This window comes from Hippocampus bargibanti, linkage group LG15 (genome assembly GCF_051943395.1).
Source record: "Hippocampus bargibanti isolate YZ-2025 linkage group LG15, ASM5194339v1, whole genome shotgun sequence".
In the NCBI taxonomy this organism is placed as follows: Eukaryota; Metazoa; Chordata; class Actinopteri; order Syngnathiformes; family Syngnathidae; genus Hippocampus; species Hippocampus bargibanti.
The window spans coordinates 9074630-9091649 of record NC_142748.1 but is presented as its reverse complement, the minus strand read 5'-3'; the positions used below and the strand labels follow the sequence as shown (position 1 = coordinate 9091649).

Here is a 17020-nt window from a genome sequence, read left to right as displayed (position 1 = left end):
ATTCATCACGGTCGGCGGCGAGTCCTGCACACACCCAACATGGAGTCCACCTGAGAGGCGAGTGACCTCATATGATGGACAAAAACAAACGTGCACGCTTATTAACACACGCTCGCACGCCTCGGCTGTCCGTCACGGTGCAAAGTCAGGAAGCAGACGTCGGCATTTTATGCATTTGTTTTTATTTTTTTAGTCATTTTTTCATGCATAATTCAGATATTCTTTTTGTCAATGAAAATAATAATACATTATTTTATTGTTAATTCGTTCACTTACTTTGAACTCATTCACTGACATTCACAACTTTATTCGGGAATTGAAAAAATGACATTCCCGAATTTGTTCAGGTTTTGTTTTTTTTCATGTTTGAGTGCCGATATAGCGCTTGCCATGGCCTCTGACATTTTTTTTTCTTTTCCACAAGGGGGCAGCTTTTCCCTTTTTTCCATGTTCGCGCTTTGGTCCCGCTTCAGCTGTTGTTAAAGCGCTATATAAACCATTATGTATGGATTGCATTGTATATTGGACAGCCACCCTCATTTCAAGTTCATATCACTACAAACCCATATCATTTAGGAATTAACTTTTTTTTCTGATGAAAGAAGAGGGTCTTCTTTCACTGCATGGAATGTTTATGGCGTCTTAAAACTCAATATGCTGTGGGTCCTGGAATTCAAGCGACAATCACGAAAACCCTGGCACCGGAGTGGACACATTTTAAAAATTATTACGAATTATTTTAATGATACAAACTACAACAAATAATCAGGAAATTGGCCAAATCTGACAAATTTTGAGATCCAGCTAAATGCCCGGCGTCTCAAAAGGAAAAAGAAGCGCTTCCCGTTGCCACCCGACAAGTCGGACGTTTTCAACGAGCGAAGACCCCCCACCCATCCCCCATGTTTTAATAGGGACAAAATGTCCTTTAAAAGGCCGAGGGGAGCATCTTGTCGGAGGGTCTTCCTCAAACAGGAAGCAGGAGGTCTGCTTTGTGACACAAGCAAAAAGAGGTAAAAGGGTTCTTCAACAATTACATTCCAAGCTTTTGAGGGACAAAAAAAAGACAAATTGGCTCTTCTGAGGGGGTTGGACCACCCCTCTCCATCCCCACTCTAGAATTTTAGGCAGGCGCTGTTAATAAACGCCAATGTTTGGGTCTTAGTAGCGCCCGCTTGTGGTCAAAATTTGGTGATCACATCATGATTTTCATTGATGAATCTGTCACAATAGTACTGACTTGAATTTTTACGAAGCAAATTCACATGGGTGGAGCTTAGCATCCAAAATGTGATCCCGATTTCCATTAAGTCGCCGCTTAAATCCGACATACCATCTTTTTCTTCCTTTCTCCGATTTCTACTTGACACCGCCGCTCATTTGCTCATTTTACATTTGCAGCTGCTTTTCTTCCACCACCGCCGACGACGAAAGCAAAAGCTGAAGAATCTCGTCGATCGGTTTCTCTTTTGAAACGTCGCATACTTATTAACAGAGAAGGAGAGGGGGGGGGGGGCACAATGGCGGCTGACCTTGAGTCAAACGCCGGCACAAACCAGAGCAACGTGTGGACGGCATACTGGGTTGGGGGGGCCGGTGGGGGTGCTATTGTGCTCGTCACAATACAAAGTCAAAAAGGACGTAGAGCGTCATGAAGGTTGCGGCGGCGAGAGGGCTACGGGGTGCCGATTTGTACCAGCATTATGTGCTAATAAAGACCAGGGGCTGAAGGAGGGAGCGCCGCATGCTAAACGACTGTCAATGTATTCATCCCAATCTTTATAAAGTTGGTTTCATTTGAGAAAGCACTCCTACGCTTGCCCCTTCCAACCCCATACACAGCACGCTTGTTTGGGTCACGAGGCCTTTTTTGGGTGCTGATACAGCACTGGCCATGCCCTCTGGCAATGCTTTTCCCTTCCAAAGGGGGCAGTATTTCCTTTTTTTTACATGTTAGCGCTTTATTTCAGTTTCAGGTACTGTATTATTAAAGCACTACATAAACCAATATGGATGTATTGTATTGTATTTTGGGCAGCCGCCCACATAACTCCATACGCATATAATTTAGGAATTAACTTTTTTTTCCTGATGAAAGAATAGTGTCTACGGTTTCTAACGCTGCATTGAATGTTTATGTAGCCAAAACTCAAGCAGAGTTTCGGCCCTTGCGGTCTTCCTCGGTCCGAATTTGTGAAAACAAAGGCGGCGAAATCAATGAGATCTCAAGTTTTGCATCCGAGGGGAGTTGGGGGGGGTTGAGGTCTTGCGCAACAATCAATGCGCCGCACATCGCTGCAGGATTGGGCCAGATGAATTTCAATGAAAGCGGCGGCGCTAATGAGTTTTGCCTCTGATGAATAATGAATCTTCCGGGCCACGGGATGACATATTGTCTCGCGTCACTGCGGTAAGGCCTCAAGCCGCCCGATCAGAATCTTCTCCTGCTTCACTTTTCACAACACACGCCCAGGAAAGATCTTCTCAAACTTTAAACGACAGCCAGTGGGTGCAACGTTAAAATAGCGAAGCAATTCTTCTCAACAACAATTCCGATAAAGTTAATTTAATACCAGCGCACCTGCATTAGCGTCTTTGTTCATGGTGCTTGTTAGCCACCTCCCAAACTCGTCATTAGATCATATTTGATCAATACCAATAAGGAGAAGCGAAACTAATTGCAGCCATCGCCTCAGGGCTTTCATTTGGACCATTACGAACACCTTGGCATCTTTTAGATTTATTAAGCCCCCCCCCCCAAAAAAAAAAACAAAAAAAACCTCCTTTTATTTTATAATACGTGACGTGCGTCTCCTAAAAGCTCAAAGAAGACAAAGATTTGATTAGCATCCCCATACAAGTGTCGTTTTCAATTGATTAGCAAGCAGCTATTGATGTGGCGCAAATGGATGTTTTCCCCTCTGTTCTTAAGGGCGTCTAATAGATGGGGGGCGGGAAACCTGGAAGGGCGGTATAAGGGGGGGGGGGGCACTTTCCTACTTTGATGTTTAGCAGAGGGGCGGCGAAAAAAAATACTTTGTCGGACAGCGTTTGGTAAATAACGCCGAACGGCAAACATGGAAGTCATGGACAATGTGCCTGGAGACTTGGTGGATTCGTGCAACATATTCCAATGTGACCTCAACGTGCACGTACACACGTGGGTACGAACAATTGGAACTGCCCCCCCCTCAACCCCCCACCCAACAATAAAACAACAGGTGGTTACGAGAGTTGCGCTCTGCCATTAACCAACTGCAAACAACAACAACAAATGGAAACAATGACCTGAAATCTAATTTAAAAAAAGGAAAGAATGAATGAATAACAAAGTAAAAGACATCCGTAAACATATATTCAATCATCCGGGACAAAAATATGAGAAATTGATCATTAAAAATCTCTTTGTTTATTTTTAATATGAATTCTCCAGCTCTCCTCCATTGACAATGATGTCTTCCCATATTGCAAGGCATCATTGTCAATGGAAAATAATTAAATGCATCAATAATTATTTTTTTGTCATAATAGTCCAAATAAACAAGAAAAAATTTGCAATAAAATAGTTATTAATGAATTAAATAATGACATTAAATAACGAGATAATAATTAACTTATTCACTGCCAGACATGCAAAAATGTGTCCACTCCAGTATCAGGGTTTTTGTCATTGTGACTCGAATTCCAGGACCCACAGATTATTGAGTTTTAGGACTACATCAACATTCAATACAGCGTTAGAAACCTTAGACTCTCTTCTTTCAACACAAAAAAGAGTTAATTCCTAAATCATATGTGTCTGGAGTTATATGAGCTTGAAATGAGGGCGCTATACAAAATACAATACATACATTGATTTAATGGCACTTGAACAACAGCTGAAGCTGTAACAAAGTGCTCACATGGACAAAAGGCAAATGCTGCCCCCTCGTGGAAGGGAAAAACATGTCCACAGGTCTGGCCAGCACTTTATTGGATCACAAGCATGAAAAAAACTAAACTTGAACAAATTCGGGAATGGCGCTTTATGTCATATTTTCAATTCCCGAATAAATTCGTGAATGGAGTTAAATAATGTTAATTATCATAAAAAAAACAATCCAATAATTTAAAACAATAAACAAGACAATGAAATGAAGCGAAGTATCGCGTACTCCGATACTAGCCACGATATGTCAATGAAGTTAGGTAAAAATGACGTTGAGTAAGTCATCCCCAGCAGTAGTAGGCGCTATCCTTCTCAGTCCAAAGTCAACTTTACGTATAAAATGTTTTCATGCAATCTCTACTTGTTGAAATGAACTCTCAACTAAACGAACAAAAAAGAAGAAAAAAAATCAAACTGTCCTTGGCAGCAAACTTGTTGTCTTTGTGGAAATGAAAATTGCAAGAAGGGCAGGTCCACCCGCACCCGTGTCAAAAAGTCTGTTTGGGCGCAGGAGCTCATTTGCATATGTGAATAATACATGCTTGCTTATAAGCATATTAAATGGCGAGCCGCAATGTGACGGCTGGCCACTTGGTGTCATGTGAGGAGGACCAGATTAGACCTCGCCGCTTAATTATAAAGATGTCAAGTGTCAGCGGGTGAACTCGCTCCCGGGAGAGCTCGGTGCCTTTAGTTTGCTGATTATATGCACAAACTATAGATAAAGTCTCATCATACGGGCTATTAAGGAGGCCGCATTAGCATGCTAGCGCTGTGCGGCTGAAGAGGGAGAAGACGCCTGCCGTAGCGTTATGCTCTGTTGGGGTTGCACTGTTTGTCAAATTTGAAAAGAGGCGACCGTTTAGTTGACGAAATGGCGTTTCGACAAGTGGTTGCACAAAATAAAATTCTCTACATCAGATGTAGATTTTTAAAGTAGCTCAATAGTCTTCTAAATTTTTACATTAAAAAAATGTATATGAATGAATGAATGTTCACGTCAGATCAAATTTAACTACGTCAGCAAAAACAAGTCAACCTAACTTGCGTTCCAGAGCACATGAAGAACAAAGATAGAAAAAACCTTATACATCACACCAGAGCGTACGTCGTCTTTGCGTCAAGTTGCACGTCGATGAGCTAGCGTAGCGTGGGACCAAGGCGCCATGATGTCAGGAGGAGCTCCGTCAGCCATTGAAACGAAAATACAATCAAGCATCTGGAACAATGAAGTGAAAATCAGTCAATCGGTCAAAACATATTAGCAATAAGAATCAGACAGTTTTTAATAGTCCCACAATGGGGAAATTTGCAAATCAATCATTCAATTATGTATTGATTCAATAATCCGACTTCAACGGACAGTTAGGACGGCGAAAAAAAATCATTGGTACAATCCTTCCCACTCTGGAGGATTTCCACACTACAAAAATCAAGACAAAAGTGCGGAAAATCCTACTGTACCCTGCACACCCTGCCCACCACATTTTCCAGCGACTTCGAACTATGTGCACCCAATCCAACAGACATTTAAACAGTTTCTTCTTTTGCTACAGTTCTTTGAGGGCGGAGATGATTCTAAAATGGGGGAGGATACCTTTTTTTGTTGGGGCGGGGGGGGTGTTGGTGATTAGCAGTCAATCAAGGTAGCGGTGCGCTGTGCCGGAAAGCAACGTGCAGGCTGACGGAGGCCCTGAGAGAGCACCTGAGCTTCATCCTGACAGGAGAGCTCGTCAAAGCGGGTCGACCCTTTCAGTGTTCCTGTCAATCTCAAGGAGAGATCCCACCCCCACACCCCACTACCAGGTCACCCCCCCCCCCATAATACAAAAAAGCAGGAGTTGGTTTAGATCATAGGCGTCAACCACAAAATATTTTCACGAATAAACACAATATTAATATCCAAAGCTAAGTTTGTTTTGATTCGGGGCGCTGTTACAACACCCCCCCCTCCCTCCCTGCACATGATCCCCTGTCTCCTGCCACCCATCACCCCCCCCCCCCCCCCCACCTCCTCAATATTTCATGTGTAGAGCCCATGCTGACTATGTGAAGGCCACGCTAGCAGGCTACAAAATGAAAAAAAAAATACAATGAAAAAAGAGCAACAATGAAAAAAGAGCAATAGATCCGAGTTCGGGTTTTGTTTTTTGGCCGATATTTGCCCATTTTGTCTCGTCGGCCATTAAAGGAACACCTGGAACAGCCGATATTGCAGTGACACCGTAATGACACCACTATTTTTCTCTCTCAGCTCATTAGTGCGGCACTCGTATCATTGGCTATAGTTGCTATGTGAATGTGAATACTGTTTGCTTGAAGGGTGAACAATTTAGCATTAGCATTGGCATCAAATTATTGGATTGGAAACCTAAATGCTATTTTTTTTGTCCATTGCATATCATTGTTTGTTCGTGACCCCCCCACATACACACACACTTCTGCAATTAGGTGAGTGTATCAATGGCAAATGGACAGGCTTGCTTTTGTTGCTTTTTGGAATATTCTGTCCGGATGGAAGGAAAACCGAACATCAAACATTTGCCATTTTTCTACCTTCTTATGTCTGCAGCTGGATGTCATAGGAGAGCAAAAAAAAATAATAAAAAAATAAAAGTGTCCCCCCCCTCACTCTGCATGGGTGCGCGTGCGTGTTTGTGTGTGTGTTTCGCAAACGAACACGCACATAGGCTTTGTTTTCCTTTTGAACATCCCTTTGATGCCTCTGCTTACTTATTTATTTATTTCCCCCCGCTCACTTGCCGGCTCGGCCGGATGAGGCGCGCCGAGTGGCATCCATCAGCGAGGCGCCTCTCTGGGTGACCTCCACTCCCTGTCAGCGTCGAAGGGAGGCGGGATGAGGGGGGCAATTGTGAAAGAGGAAGTGTGCAAGAAAACCGGAAGGTCATTATTTGTGATTTAATCTGTTACATAATAAAATGAACAAAAAAAAGGTGTTTTTGACCACAAAGTTTTTTGTGGTATTAAAAAAAAATGTGTGGCTGCTGTCACAGAGGATAAACGCCCTGATTGGGAAGGTTCATCATATTTTTTTCGGGGGGGAAGATCAAAAATTATACGGACAATTATTATTAAGGTCACCTTAACATTGAATGGAGATGCAGGATCTGTCCATGGTGCTGAAATCCCCTGATGAGATTAATGAAAATGAAAAAGTGAAAAGTGGACATGAGAATCTCACGAGTCGTCTTTAAAAATCAATGAGAAAATAGGGAATCATAGAGTCATGATAGGAGGGGATGGTGGTGTGGGGGGGGGTCTAAGGGGGGGGGGGATCAATATGCCCCCCCCCCCCCCTCAACTCACAGGGGTCTTCAGCTGGCCTTGACGTGAGCAAAAGTTGTTGCCTTCGCCCTCGGATGACCAGTTTTGTTTACCTCAGGAAAAACAGTAAGGCTTATTATTGTATTTTTTTTTTGGGGGGGGGGGGGTGTGGGGTCGAAGGTGGTCTCAATGGAGAAGCAATCCGATCGGCCCTCCTTGGTCAAATTCTGCTTGGTACACCTGCTCGAAAGGAGTTTGGTGGCAAACCGCTAATTCTTGGAGTCGTCGGTCCATCTGTTCATCGCGAGTGCTAAACGCACCCCAACATCACACCTTGAAGCCCCCAGACCCCCCTCCGCCCCCTCATTCATTAGCGTGCTCTTCAGTAGCCTGTCACGGCGGATGTGCTCCATCAAAGCTGATCGGCCCGCCGTTTTTTTTTCCGCGGCGAGATGTCGCGGGTGATCACGCGGCGCTCAGATCTCGGGCTACGGGCGGAGCGTGACTGGCAGGCCGCCTTTTGAACAAGCTGATTCCTCCCAGTTGGAAATTTAGAATCGTGTCGGCTAAGACGCCGCATGCAAAGTAAATTGCCTCACGCGGGCGGCTGGGCGGAGGGCTGGACAACTAAAAAGGTGCTCGCTCTTGATCAACGTCCAAGATGTCTCCGGGGGAAATGTGTCGTGGCCTTTTTGGACGGTGATGGGAAACCAAATACGGTACGAGACTTCTTAACTCCAAATGCGCCGTATTCAAGTCTTCTGCGCATCACGCTATAAGCCTCATAGCTGGAAAATCATCGCTGATAGAAGATATTGACGAATGCGGAACAATGATGATGGTGGCGGGTGGGCACTTCCTGTCAAAATGGCCGCCATTGTTGCATCACCAGGAAAACCTGTAAAACACTGACGGCTAAACAAACGGTACAATCGGAGAATGTGGCGCCTCTTGTGAACGGCGTAACACTAGACCGTGTGTCCTCCCATGCTGGGAGGGGGCCGGGGAGGGGGTGCTTGACAACAACAGTAGGGGATTCATTGTGGCGCTCAAATGACACCATTGTTGTGTCTCCTCGGGGAGTTGTCGCAGTGACGAGTCTTCTCATGTATGTCGGTATGTGTACGTTATAGGGTGCTAAGAGGGGGGGGGTGCCTTATCCAAATGGACGCCCCCCCCTAAGGTGGTGGTGCTCCTCTCATCACAATCTCTTGTCATGGTAAATGGCTGACAAACATCAGGCAGGTGGGGAACCATTCCTCTTTCCTTTTTTTCACCTACTTGTTCTCACGGTAACACCCCCATCGAGGAAGCCATCGGCATTTTTTTTGGGGGGGGTCTCAACATGGGGCAGGTGCCCCTTTGAGTGGGCTCGGGAAGGCCAACCAAGCAATCATTTTGGAAATGGAAGCAGGAATGTTTCTCCGTGGTCGAGACCACCTGGGAAGTGGAGTCTACAACACCTTTTTTTTAATTTAATGAATGGGATGAGATGGGGGGCAGGGGGGGTAGTGGGCTGACATCCCTCAAAACGAGTCTCAGCTTGCCAGTTTTAAACGCTGCCTCTTAATGAACATAATCGCCCGTTGACAGTAGTGACAAGAAAATAAAAAACATCTAAAAAGGAGATGGGGGTGGGAGGGCGATAGTAAGCTTGCACCTCCCTTACCCAACACCCCCAGCACCCCCTCCCTCAGGTTGTCGCCGGCGCTCAATTATTTCCTTGTCAAGTGGCGCTGTTTTTAATGAGGCCCTGTGGGACTGACGTCTGTCAGTCAGCCCTGACTTTTTGACACCATTACAACTTCAAATAGAAGCCGCCGTCGCCCGCCACGCTGCCTTCCACCCTCTCGTCTGACAGGCTGCCGAAGGGGGAGGCGAGGGAGGAACGGAGAGAGGGAGTGGGGGGGGAGGGGAGGCAAGGAGGGATGGCTTAGGAAAGGTGCCAGGAGAGGAAAGAGACAGAGGAAATACAAGAGCGTGCAGGTAGGCTGAACGCTCGCATGGATGCGTCGCTGGGCATTAACTCCTCCCCCCATTCCCGTTCCCCCTCCCAGCGTGGGACAGGCCGCTATTTTGTCAATCGTTAATGGTAGACTTTGAAGCAGATGCCGGTCGCTTTTGTGATGCTAGGCTAACTGCATCGTATATGACCTTGGCGACCAACCATCAGGTTGTACTTGATCCCGACACAATTGGATTTAATTAACTGTTATTATTCTTAAAAGTTGTTGTCCCGTCTTTTAACATTTTTAACTTGACATTATCAAGCTGGGACAAGAGGGGAAAAAAGGTTTGGTCGGGGTGTATTTTGTGTACATTAGCCAATCAGTCGCTAGTTTGCGAGCTAACATGAGCGCCAAAAGAGAACGTCTGCGTCAGATGAAATCATTCTACAAACCGTTACCAATTCCAATTTAAAACATACCTGTTTTGATTAATTTAGGCCACTTTGCAAAAAAAAAGCCCATACACTCTTCAATTTTGGCTTTGAGACATTTTGATGCGTATTCTCACAATCGAAATGGAGATCCAATTTCAGGTTGATTGATAAAAATGAATTAGCGTCTTATTAGCAACATAGTCAACAAGTTAGCTCGTCAAATTGTGAGTCCGGTCAGTAATTCAATAGTTGTAACCTGTTACCTCATTCCCTGCCAGTTCATGTGGAAAAATGTGTCCACTCCAGTGCCAGGGCTTTTGTCATGTTCACTCGAATTCCTGTACCCACAAAATATTGAGTTTTAGGACTACATCAACATTCAATGAAGAAAATACAGTTCGAGCACAAGACGCCTTTATAAATAAATAGCAGAATGATTTTCATAAACATCTCCAATTACACGTAAAAGTCCATTTCAACATTAGTACACGGTTTAGAAAGTTGAGTCGAGCAAAGCAGAGCGAGCACGGAACACGTATGTAACATACATTGACATCTAACCAATCAACGGCACCAAATCACATCTGACAATCTGAAGATTTTGCCCCTTATATGATCTCCCAGTTCATTTCGAAAATGCAACGCGAGGACTTCCCGTGTGTGCAAATGTCCACAACGAATGGAGTTCTGTCCCCGGAGACGGACGATGGAGCATGACAGAGGAGAAAAAGACGACAAAACGGCAAGACGACGCCGACGAATGGGGGGCGGGAGGGTTAAAAAAGCCGTCAAACGTTAGAAAGGCTTGATTCATGGTGACCATTTGTCCTAATTACAGTCCAACAACGCTTTTTGTCGCTATTAATCATGTGTGTGTGTGTGTGTGTGTGTGTTTGGAAGATCAGCGGCCTCGCAGATTGAAATAGATGGCCAGGATGATGGTGAGAACGATAAAGGCTCCCAGGACGAAGACCAGCACGCGATTTTGGATGATTCTGCAAACACAGACAAAAATGGACACTTCAGATCACAATTAGCATATCACAAAGGGGCGGGCCAACATGCAAAACGTTTGTGTGTCATCATAAATCATTGTGCGACATTGAAAAAAAGATTAGGAAAAAAATCACAAGTGAGTCAAATTTTGATGCTTGAATATCCAATGTTGACTTATTTTGTTTTTTGATTTACAGTCAACTACGAATGACAAAGTGACGCTAGCACGCTAGAGTTCTTTTTATAGCCTTTGGGGAGGGGGCGGGGGGGGGGGGGGGTCATTTAACACATGACACTTGAGACCCACTTCTGCCGCGTCGCAAGTCAGCAATTTTTAGATGTCACGCGCACCCCATCTTTTAATTGTGGGATGCATTGTCTCAGTGTCAAAGTTATCCGAGGTTCTTTTGAGTGATTTCTCATTGTGGAAAAAAGTGCCAAAAGGGTTAAAAGGCCCCAAAAAAAACCTTGTGATAAATAAAAGTTACACGCCAGCGAGAGGAGCGCTCCTAAAACTTTATTTGCGAGCTGGAAGGGAAAAAAAAGTTTGCCGGGAGTCATACTAATAGCAAAACTAATGAAGGAATTTACCATAAAAACATTTTGACAAAGCCTGACTTTGGAGGAGGACGGTGAATGGGTGCAAGGGTGCGTGCGCCTGGTAAAATGTCCACAAGATAGATCGAGCGCCTTGGTGCACCCCCCCCCCCCCCAAAAAAAAAAAAAAAAAAATCTCAGCGTTGGCTGCTGCTGCTGACAAATGAGAGAATTATCACATTTGCTGACATGTGGAGGTTGAAGGGGTGCACGCTGTCCACTTCTCTAAGCATGAGATGAATAGCCACCCCGGTGGTGGTCATTTATCACCAGAGTGGGTGAGGGGAAGTGGGGGGGGGGCTCGGTCACCCTCGGCCCGGCCTACTGCCCACCATCATGTGCTTACGTCTCTATTTCCAAAAGTGCTCATTACTGGAAAAATGTGCCTGGCGGTGACGGTGGTGCGCCAACTGCAAGGAGAAGCCGCCGCCGTGGTATGTTTAGCCAAACCTCAGCTCAACGCTATGCATTATTTACTGTCATTATTTATCCGGCCAAATATCCCAGAGGAGGGGGGTGCGCATCACAGCATGAGTGTGTGTTCATGCTAATTTTGGGGGAACTTAGGGGAGGGGCTGTTAGCTTCAGCCTGGGTGCTAACAGAGAAAGGCAGGAGAACGACTGAACTGAGGCAGCTCTTGGTTAAACTCATCAGTGATTTCAAACAATCTCCTATTACCTAACACACACATAAACACACAAACACACACACATGCATACATGTTTTTCCTACATGGTGGGGACTAGGTGTGTGAAAGATTTGCCTCGTGGAGACCCAATGTCTAACATGAAAAAAACTATATTGATGAAACACACGCAAATACACACGCACATACACACGCACATACACACGCACATACACGCACACACAGACCCGCCCGCGTCCCTCTTCTGTCAAAATTGCAGGACGGATGTGGTTTGATAAGTTATGTTCCGTCTCGCCACGTGTCAGGACAGGATCAACGAGTCGCATGTTCTTCACACTTGAACTTCTTCTGTTGTAGCCCCCCCCACCCCCACCATCTCCCCAGTCTCCCTTTCTTCCTCACGTTAAGACCGAAGCCGAAGTAGAAGACACTCGGGTGCGTCTTACCGGGTCACCCAACCTTGTCAGGCTCACCCGTGTCATTTTGCATCCCAGTTTGGGGGGAGGGGGTGTTGTGCGCAACGCAACATTTGTGCCGAGTTGAACCTTGACGGACTGTTCGCTTGCATTGGTATAAAAATGTATTTCACCTCAAACTTGTGTTACTTTTTCTTTTTTTTAGTTTTAAACGCTTTGGTGTGTGAATTTAATTGTCAAGCTACCTTGTGCATGAAACGCCTTCATTGGAGGAGGGTTGTGATTGTGCTTACGGTAAAATCAATCAAAAAGAGACTGAGTGACAAAACGCAGAGCTCGAAAGAAACATGGACGGTGACGTAGGGGAGAGAGAGAGAGAGAGAGAGAGAGAGAGAGAGAGAGAGAGAGAGAGAGAGAGAGAGAGAGAGAGAGAGAGAGAGAGAGAGAGAGAAAACGGGCAAGCGACATAGGGAGGGTGGGTTGGCAGGGCTACAAGGAGGGTGAGAAAGAGAGAGAGTCCACATGAAAATAATGAGGACTTTTCTGTCAGGAAAGATTTACAAAATCGTACCAGTGTTATTAAAATTTAAAATGTCCCGTTTTTCCTCCTCCTCCTTCTTCTTCTTCTTCTTCTTTTTCTCTCTTCTTGCTCCCTTCCATCCTTTTTTATGCCTCCCTCCCTCCGCAGCCTTATTAGCTGTAATGAGCGGCAGGGTACACCTCACCATGCATGTGCGGGTGCGTCATGTTTTGGTACGCCGGCACCTTGATTGGCAAGTTGCATTTAAATCGCTCGCATCTCAGATCAATTTCGTCCATTGTAGCATGCCATTTAATTTTTTTTGCACGACATCAATAGAGTTGATTAGTCAATTATTGAAATAATCAAATTAGCGGCAGAAGCAGCCATCATATTTTCAATTCCTGATTAAATTCGTGAATGGCAGTGAATGAGTTAATGGCCGCCACTGAAAGTGCAGAGTCAGATCGTTTTATTGATCTCGTGATCCGCCATCTTGTGACTTAGCCATACTGTTTTATTTTCCTGCGCCTCCAAATATTCTCCAAAAACTGCTCAACGCGGCCCCACCCCCCCAGTAGGCAAAAAAAAAAGGCCTCAACATGTGCGCGAAGAACAAAGTTAGCTGGCGAGTTTCGTCTCCCAGGGCTTCCTCCTCGGCAGCAGAAGCCCGATAAAATAGAAATCAATGGCTGTCTGAGCTGCTCTGACTCTGGCCGCCAAGAGCCTGGGAAGCAACGGCGGTTGGCGAACGGGCCAGAAAGAGAGCTGGAGAGAAGAAGGGGGGACGGGAATGGGAAAGGTGGGGGGTGTGAGGGGGCAAAGATCAATGCGCTCACAAATGGTTTGAGTGACGGACACGGCGGAGGGGAAGCTCCATAACCAAAGTGTCCAACTTGTTGGAAAAAATCACAAACAAATAAAAGCTTTCTTGTACTCTGGACAGAACCGAAAAATTCCTAATGTCCAACGATAAATTATTTGACTATTTTTTTTCATCATATTTTAACATTATTTATAGTTCACAAGATTAAAAAAAAATGGGCGCCATCCCACCGCCATGTTTACGTTCCGCCGGTTGCTCTCGAGGGGCCGTTCAAGATAAACGATTATACTTATTTGTTGATTTATATTTTTCACCCCCCCCCCTCGCCCCGCCTCGCCATTTTGAGCGGAGCAGCTGCCCGCCCGGCATTTAATTGCAAGCTGTTAACGCGAATGAATTATTGAAAGATCATCTCTTGATTCCCCACAGATGGAAAATTGTTGTTTTTCTATTGTTTCATTATTCTAATAGCAATTCTAAGAGATTGGCAATTATTGCGTCGCTCCAAAAAACATTTGGATGGCATCAAGAAGCAACAGGTTTATATTTTGCGGGCGAGCTGCCTTGGATCAAGGTTTTCCTTGAGGGTTTCCCCAATAGTCCCCCTCTCCCTTCCACCACCCCCTTTCTCCTCCCCCTTGCGTTGAGCCGTTGAAGGCAGGAGAACCGCACGGAGGCTGTCCGGGTTCATCCATTTTTAATTCACACGGCTAACAAGGCTGCTCAGCTTAGACTGGGACCCCTCTTCCCTTTCGGGCCACAACCGGACGGCGAGTAAGCATGGACTCCATGTCAAATACGAAAGAGAGATGAAGAAGATAAGGATTTTTTCTAATTAGCACATTTTCGAAATACTGCGACTCAATTGGAGTTAGGTGACAACGTCACTCACCAGGCTAAGCGCGGCCTTTCAAAAGGCATCCGCGTTCAAAGTCGCTCGGAAAGTGATGCAATGCCACCACGATGCCAAACAACGCATCCGGGCAAAAGTCAGACTTTCAAAATAAAAGCACAAGCGGCTTTAAGATTCAGTGCGCGACGCAAGTGCGATAACGGGAGACACCGGCTCTCATGTCATTCTCTGGATGACTGTTTGACAAGGGACATGACAAGGGAAGCTTTAGTCATCCTAAATAATCCATGCCTTTGCATTAAATTTGCACACATGCTTCGGTGCCCCCCCACCGCCCCATTTATACACTTTTGCTTTGCTTTAACTGTTTCGGAGGACAGCGAGAGAGTTTCAGCATCGGCGTGGGCGTCAAGCGCCACGAGAAATGCAGCTTCAACCTTTTTTTTTTTTGCTGCTGGAGTGGGTTCAAGAGTCAAAGGGGTGGGGGAGTGAGGGGGGAGGGCTTTGGGACTTTTTGGAAATGCAAAAGCCAATCCATATTTGCAGGAAGCCACAGTGTTAGTTGGATGAGAAGCCGTGTGACCAACAAATTGATATTTGTTTTTGGGGTGGGTTGGGGGGGGGGTCACCAATCCACCTCCACATCACATAGCCACGACCATGTAAAATTAATGGAGGAACGGTCCATCAAGGATTCATGATCAATTTTTTTCTCCTGGTCAACGAATTCCCCGAAGAGCAAACACCAAAGAGAAAAAGCAAACGACAGAACGATGGAGTCTGGAAAAGGGGAGAGGAGTGAGGGTGCAAAAGGTGGTGAGCTGAGAAAAGGCTACAAACATCCTTGGCTGTCAAATATTTGTCTTTTTCAAGTCCCGGCGCCTCAAAGCTCCATTTTGATATGCGGGTCCCCGGGTATCAAAACAAACTTGTTGGGGCAGTTTGTACATTTCTTTTCCTTCTCAAATCTTTTGAAAAGCTACCAAAAGTCAAAAAAATAATCCATTTTCCATAAATCCAAGGATCGCAAAAAAAACCTGAGCTCCCCAGGTGGAGAATGGGAATTTTTGGATGGCAAAAGTGCAAGGTCGGCGCAAAGTTGCAAGGTCAACATGCCGTCGGCGGCAGGAATGTGCAAACAGTCTGACTCGGAAGTTCAGGAGCTTCCACAAAGCCAACGTGTCACGACAAGGAAGACGCTTTACGCTAAACGGAGATCACAACTTCAACACTGTATTTTACATTTTGGTCGGAAAAAAAGATGACAAAAAACACACAAAACCGCCGCCACAAAGTGCAAGTTGCATGTTTCCAACGTCTGCTTCACAAACACAACTTCTGACAAATGCGGGTGATCAAAGGCCAGAGCAGGTGTAAACCCCCCTCGCCCTCCAAAATCCCACCCTAACTTCCACAATTCATCCAAAGCTCCGCTGAAGCTTTGGCAGCCTCAAGCGCGCCCCCTCGATTTAGCCCCCGTGGGAGAATGTAAGCGGGGCGGACCCCTCAGGAAGTGAGCGAATAGGAAAGCGCACCCATATTTGGAAAATGAATCAAATCAATCCTGTGACAAGCAAAGTGTTGCTTTAACTCACTTCAACGACGGTTGTGTGAAAATATGTAAAATCTGAAATTAGGGTAGCGATTCGCACACCCATGCGCTGTTAAAATACATCAATGCAATTTTAACACAATCACAGAATTTAAAAACATAACTTTAAAAATATTTAAAATTGTTCTCCCCCTTTGGAATTTATGGAATATTTGTCATCATGCCTTAACTCATTCATTGCCGGATGATGTGCTAAAATGTGTCCACTCCAGTGCCAGGGTTTTTGTCATTGTCACTCTGGACCTACAGAATAGTGAGTTTCAGGACATAAACAGTCAATTCAGCGTAAAAAAACCTTAGACACTCTTCTTTCATCAGGAAAAAAGAGTTAATTCCTAAGTTATATGGGCCTGGAGTAATCTGATCTTGAAATGGGGGCCACTGTACAAAATACAATTCATCTTGATTCATATAGTGATTTAATAACAACGGAAGCTGTAACAAAGTGCTAACATGGACAAAAGGCAAATGTTTCCCCCTCGTGGAAGGGAAAAACATTGCCAGCGGCCTGACCAGAGCTTTATCGGCACTCCCTGGAAGAAAAACCTAAACCCAAACAAATCGAGGAATAGCGCTCCACTTTTTAATTCCCAAATAAATTCGGGTATGACAGCGAATGATTTAATTTTTGACATTTGGTGGCATTTTATTTTTTGTGGGTCGGGTGGATCGAGGGGGCATTTGATGGTCAAGCACCGCTGCCGCCAGTGTGCCACGGCGAGTGCGTAGCGGATTTGGTTGACTCGTCTATTCTGGTCTGGAAGCCGCAGTGGTGTGTAAAATGAGAAGGAAAGCTATGTTGGGCAAAGTCTAATTTCAGAGCTTTGTTTGTTTTTATGGCCTTATTTTGAAAGTTGGAGCTTGGCTCCAAAAAACCGCTCGCCATCACCCTCCCTTGAAAACAACATTGAAGAAAATCGCTTATTTCCAAAAGAGGGAAAGAAATCCAGTCGTCTC

The 17020-nt window shown here is 45.2% G+C and overlaps 1 protein-coding gene across 3 annotated transcripts in view; it reads right to left on the bottom strand.

The window, feature by feature from the left end:
• Positions 1–9993: 9993 nt before the first annotated feature.
• Positions 9994–17020, bottom strand: part of vti1a (vesicle transport through interaction with t-SNAREs 1A) — a 61966-nt gene continuing 54939 nt past the window's right edge. For all 3 annotated transcript variants that reach the window (XM_089016082.1, XM_089016080.1, XM_089016081.1), the window contains one exon: positions 9994–10591. Coding sequence is in view for 2 of the 3 variants with exons in the window: in XM_089016080.1 (XP_088872206.1) it covers positions 10498–10591 (94 nt within the window). In the remaining variant the exon portion in view is untranslated. The remainder of the gene's footprint in view (positions 10592–17020) is intronic.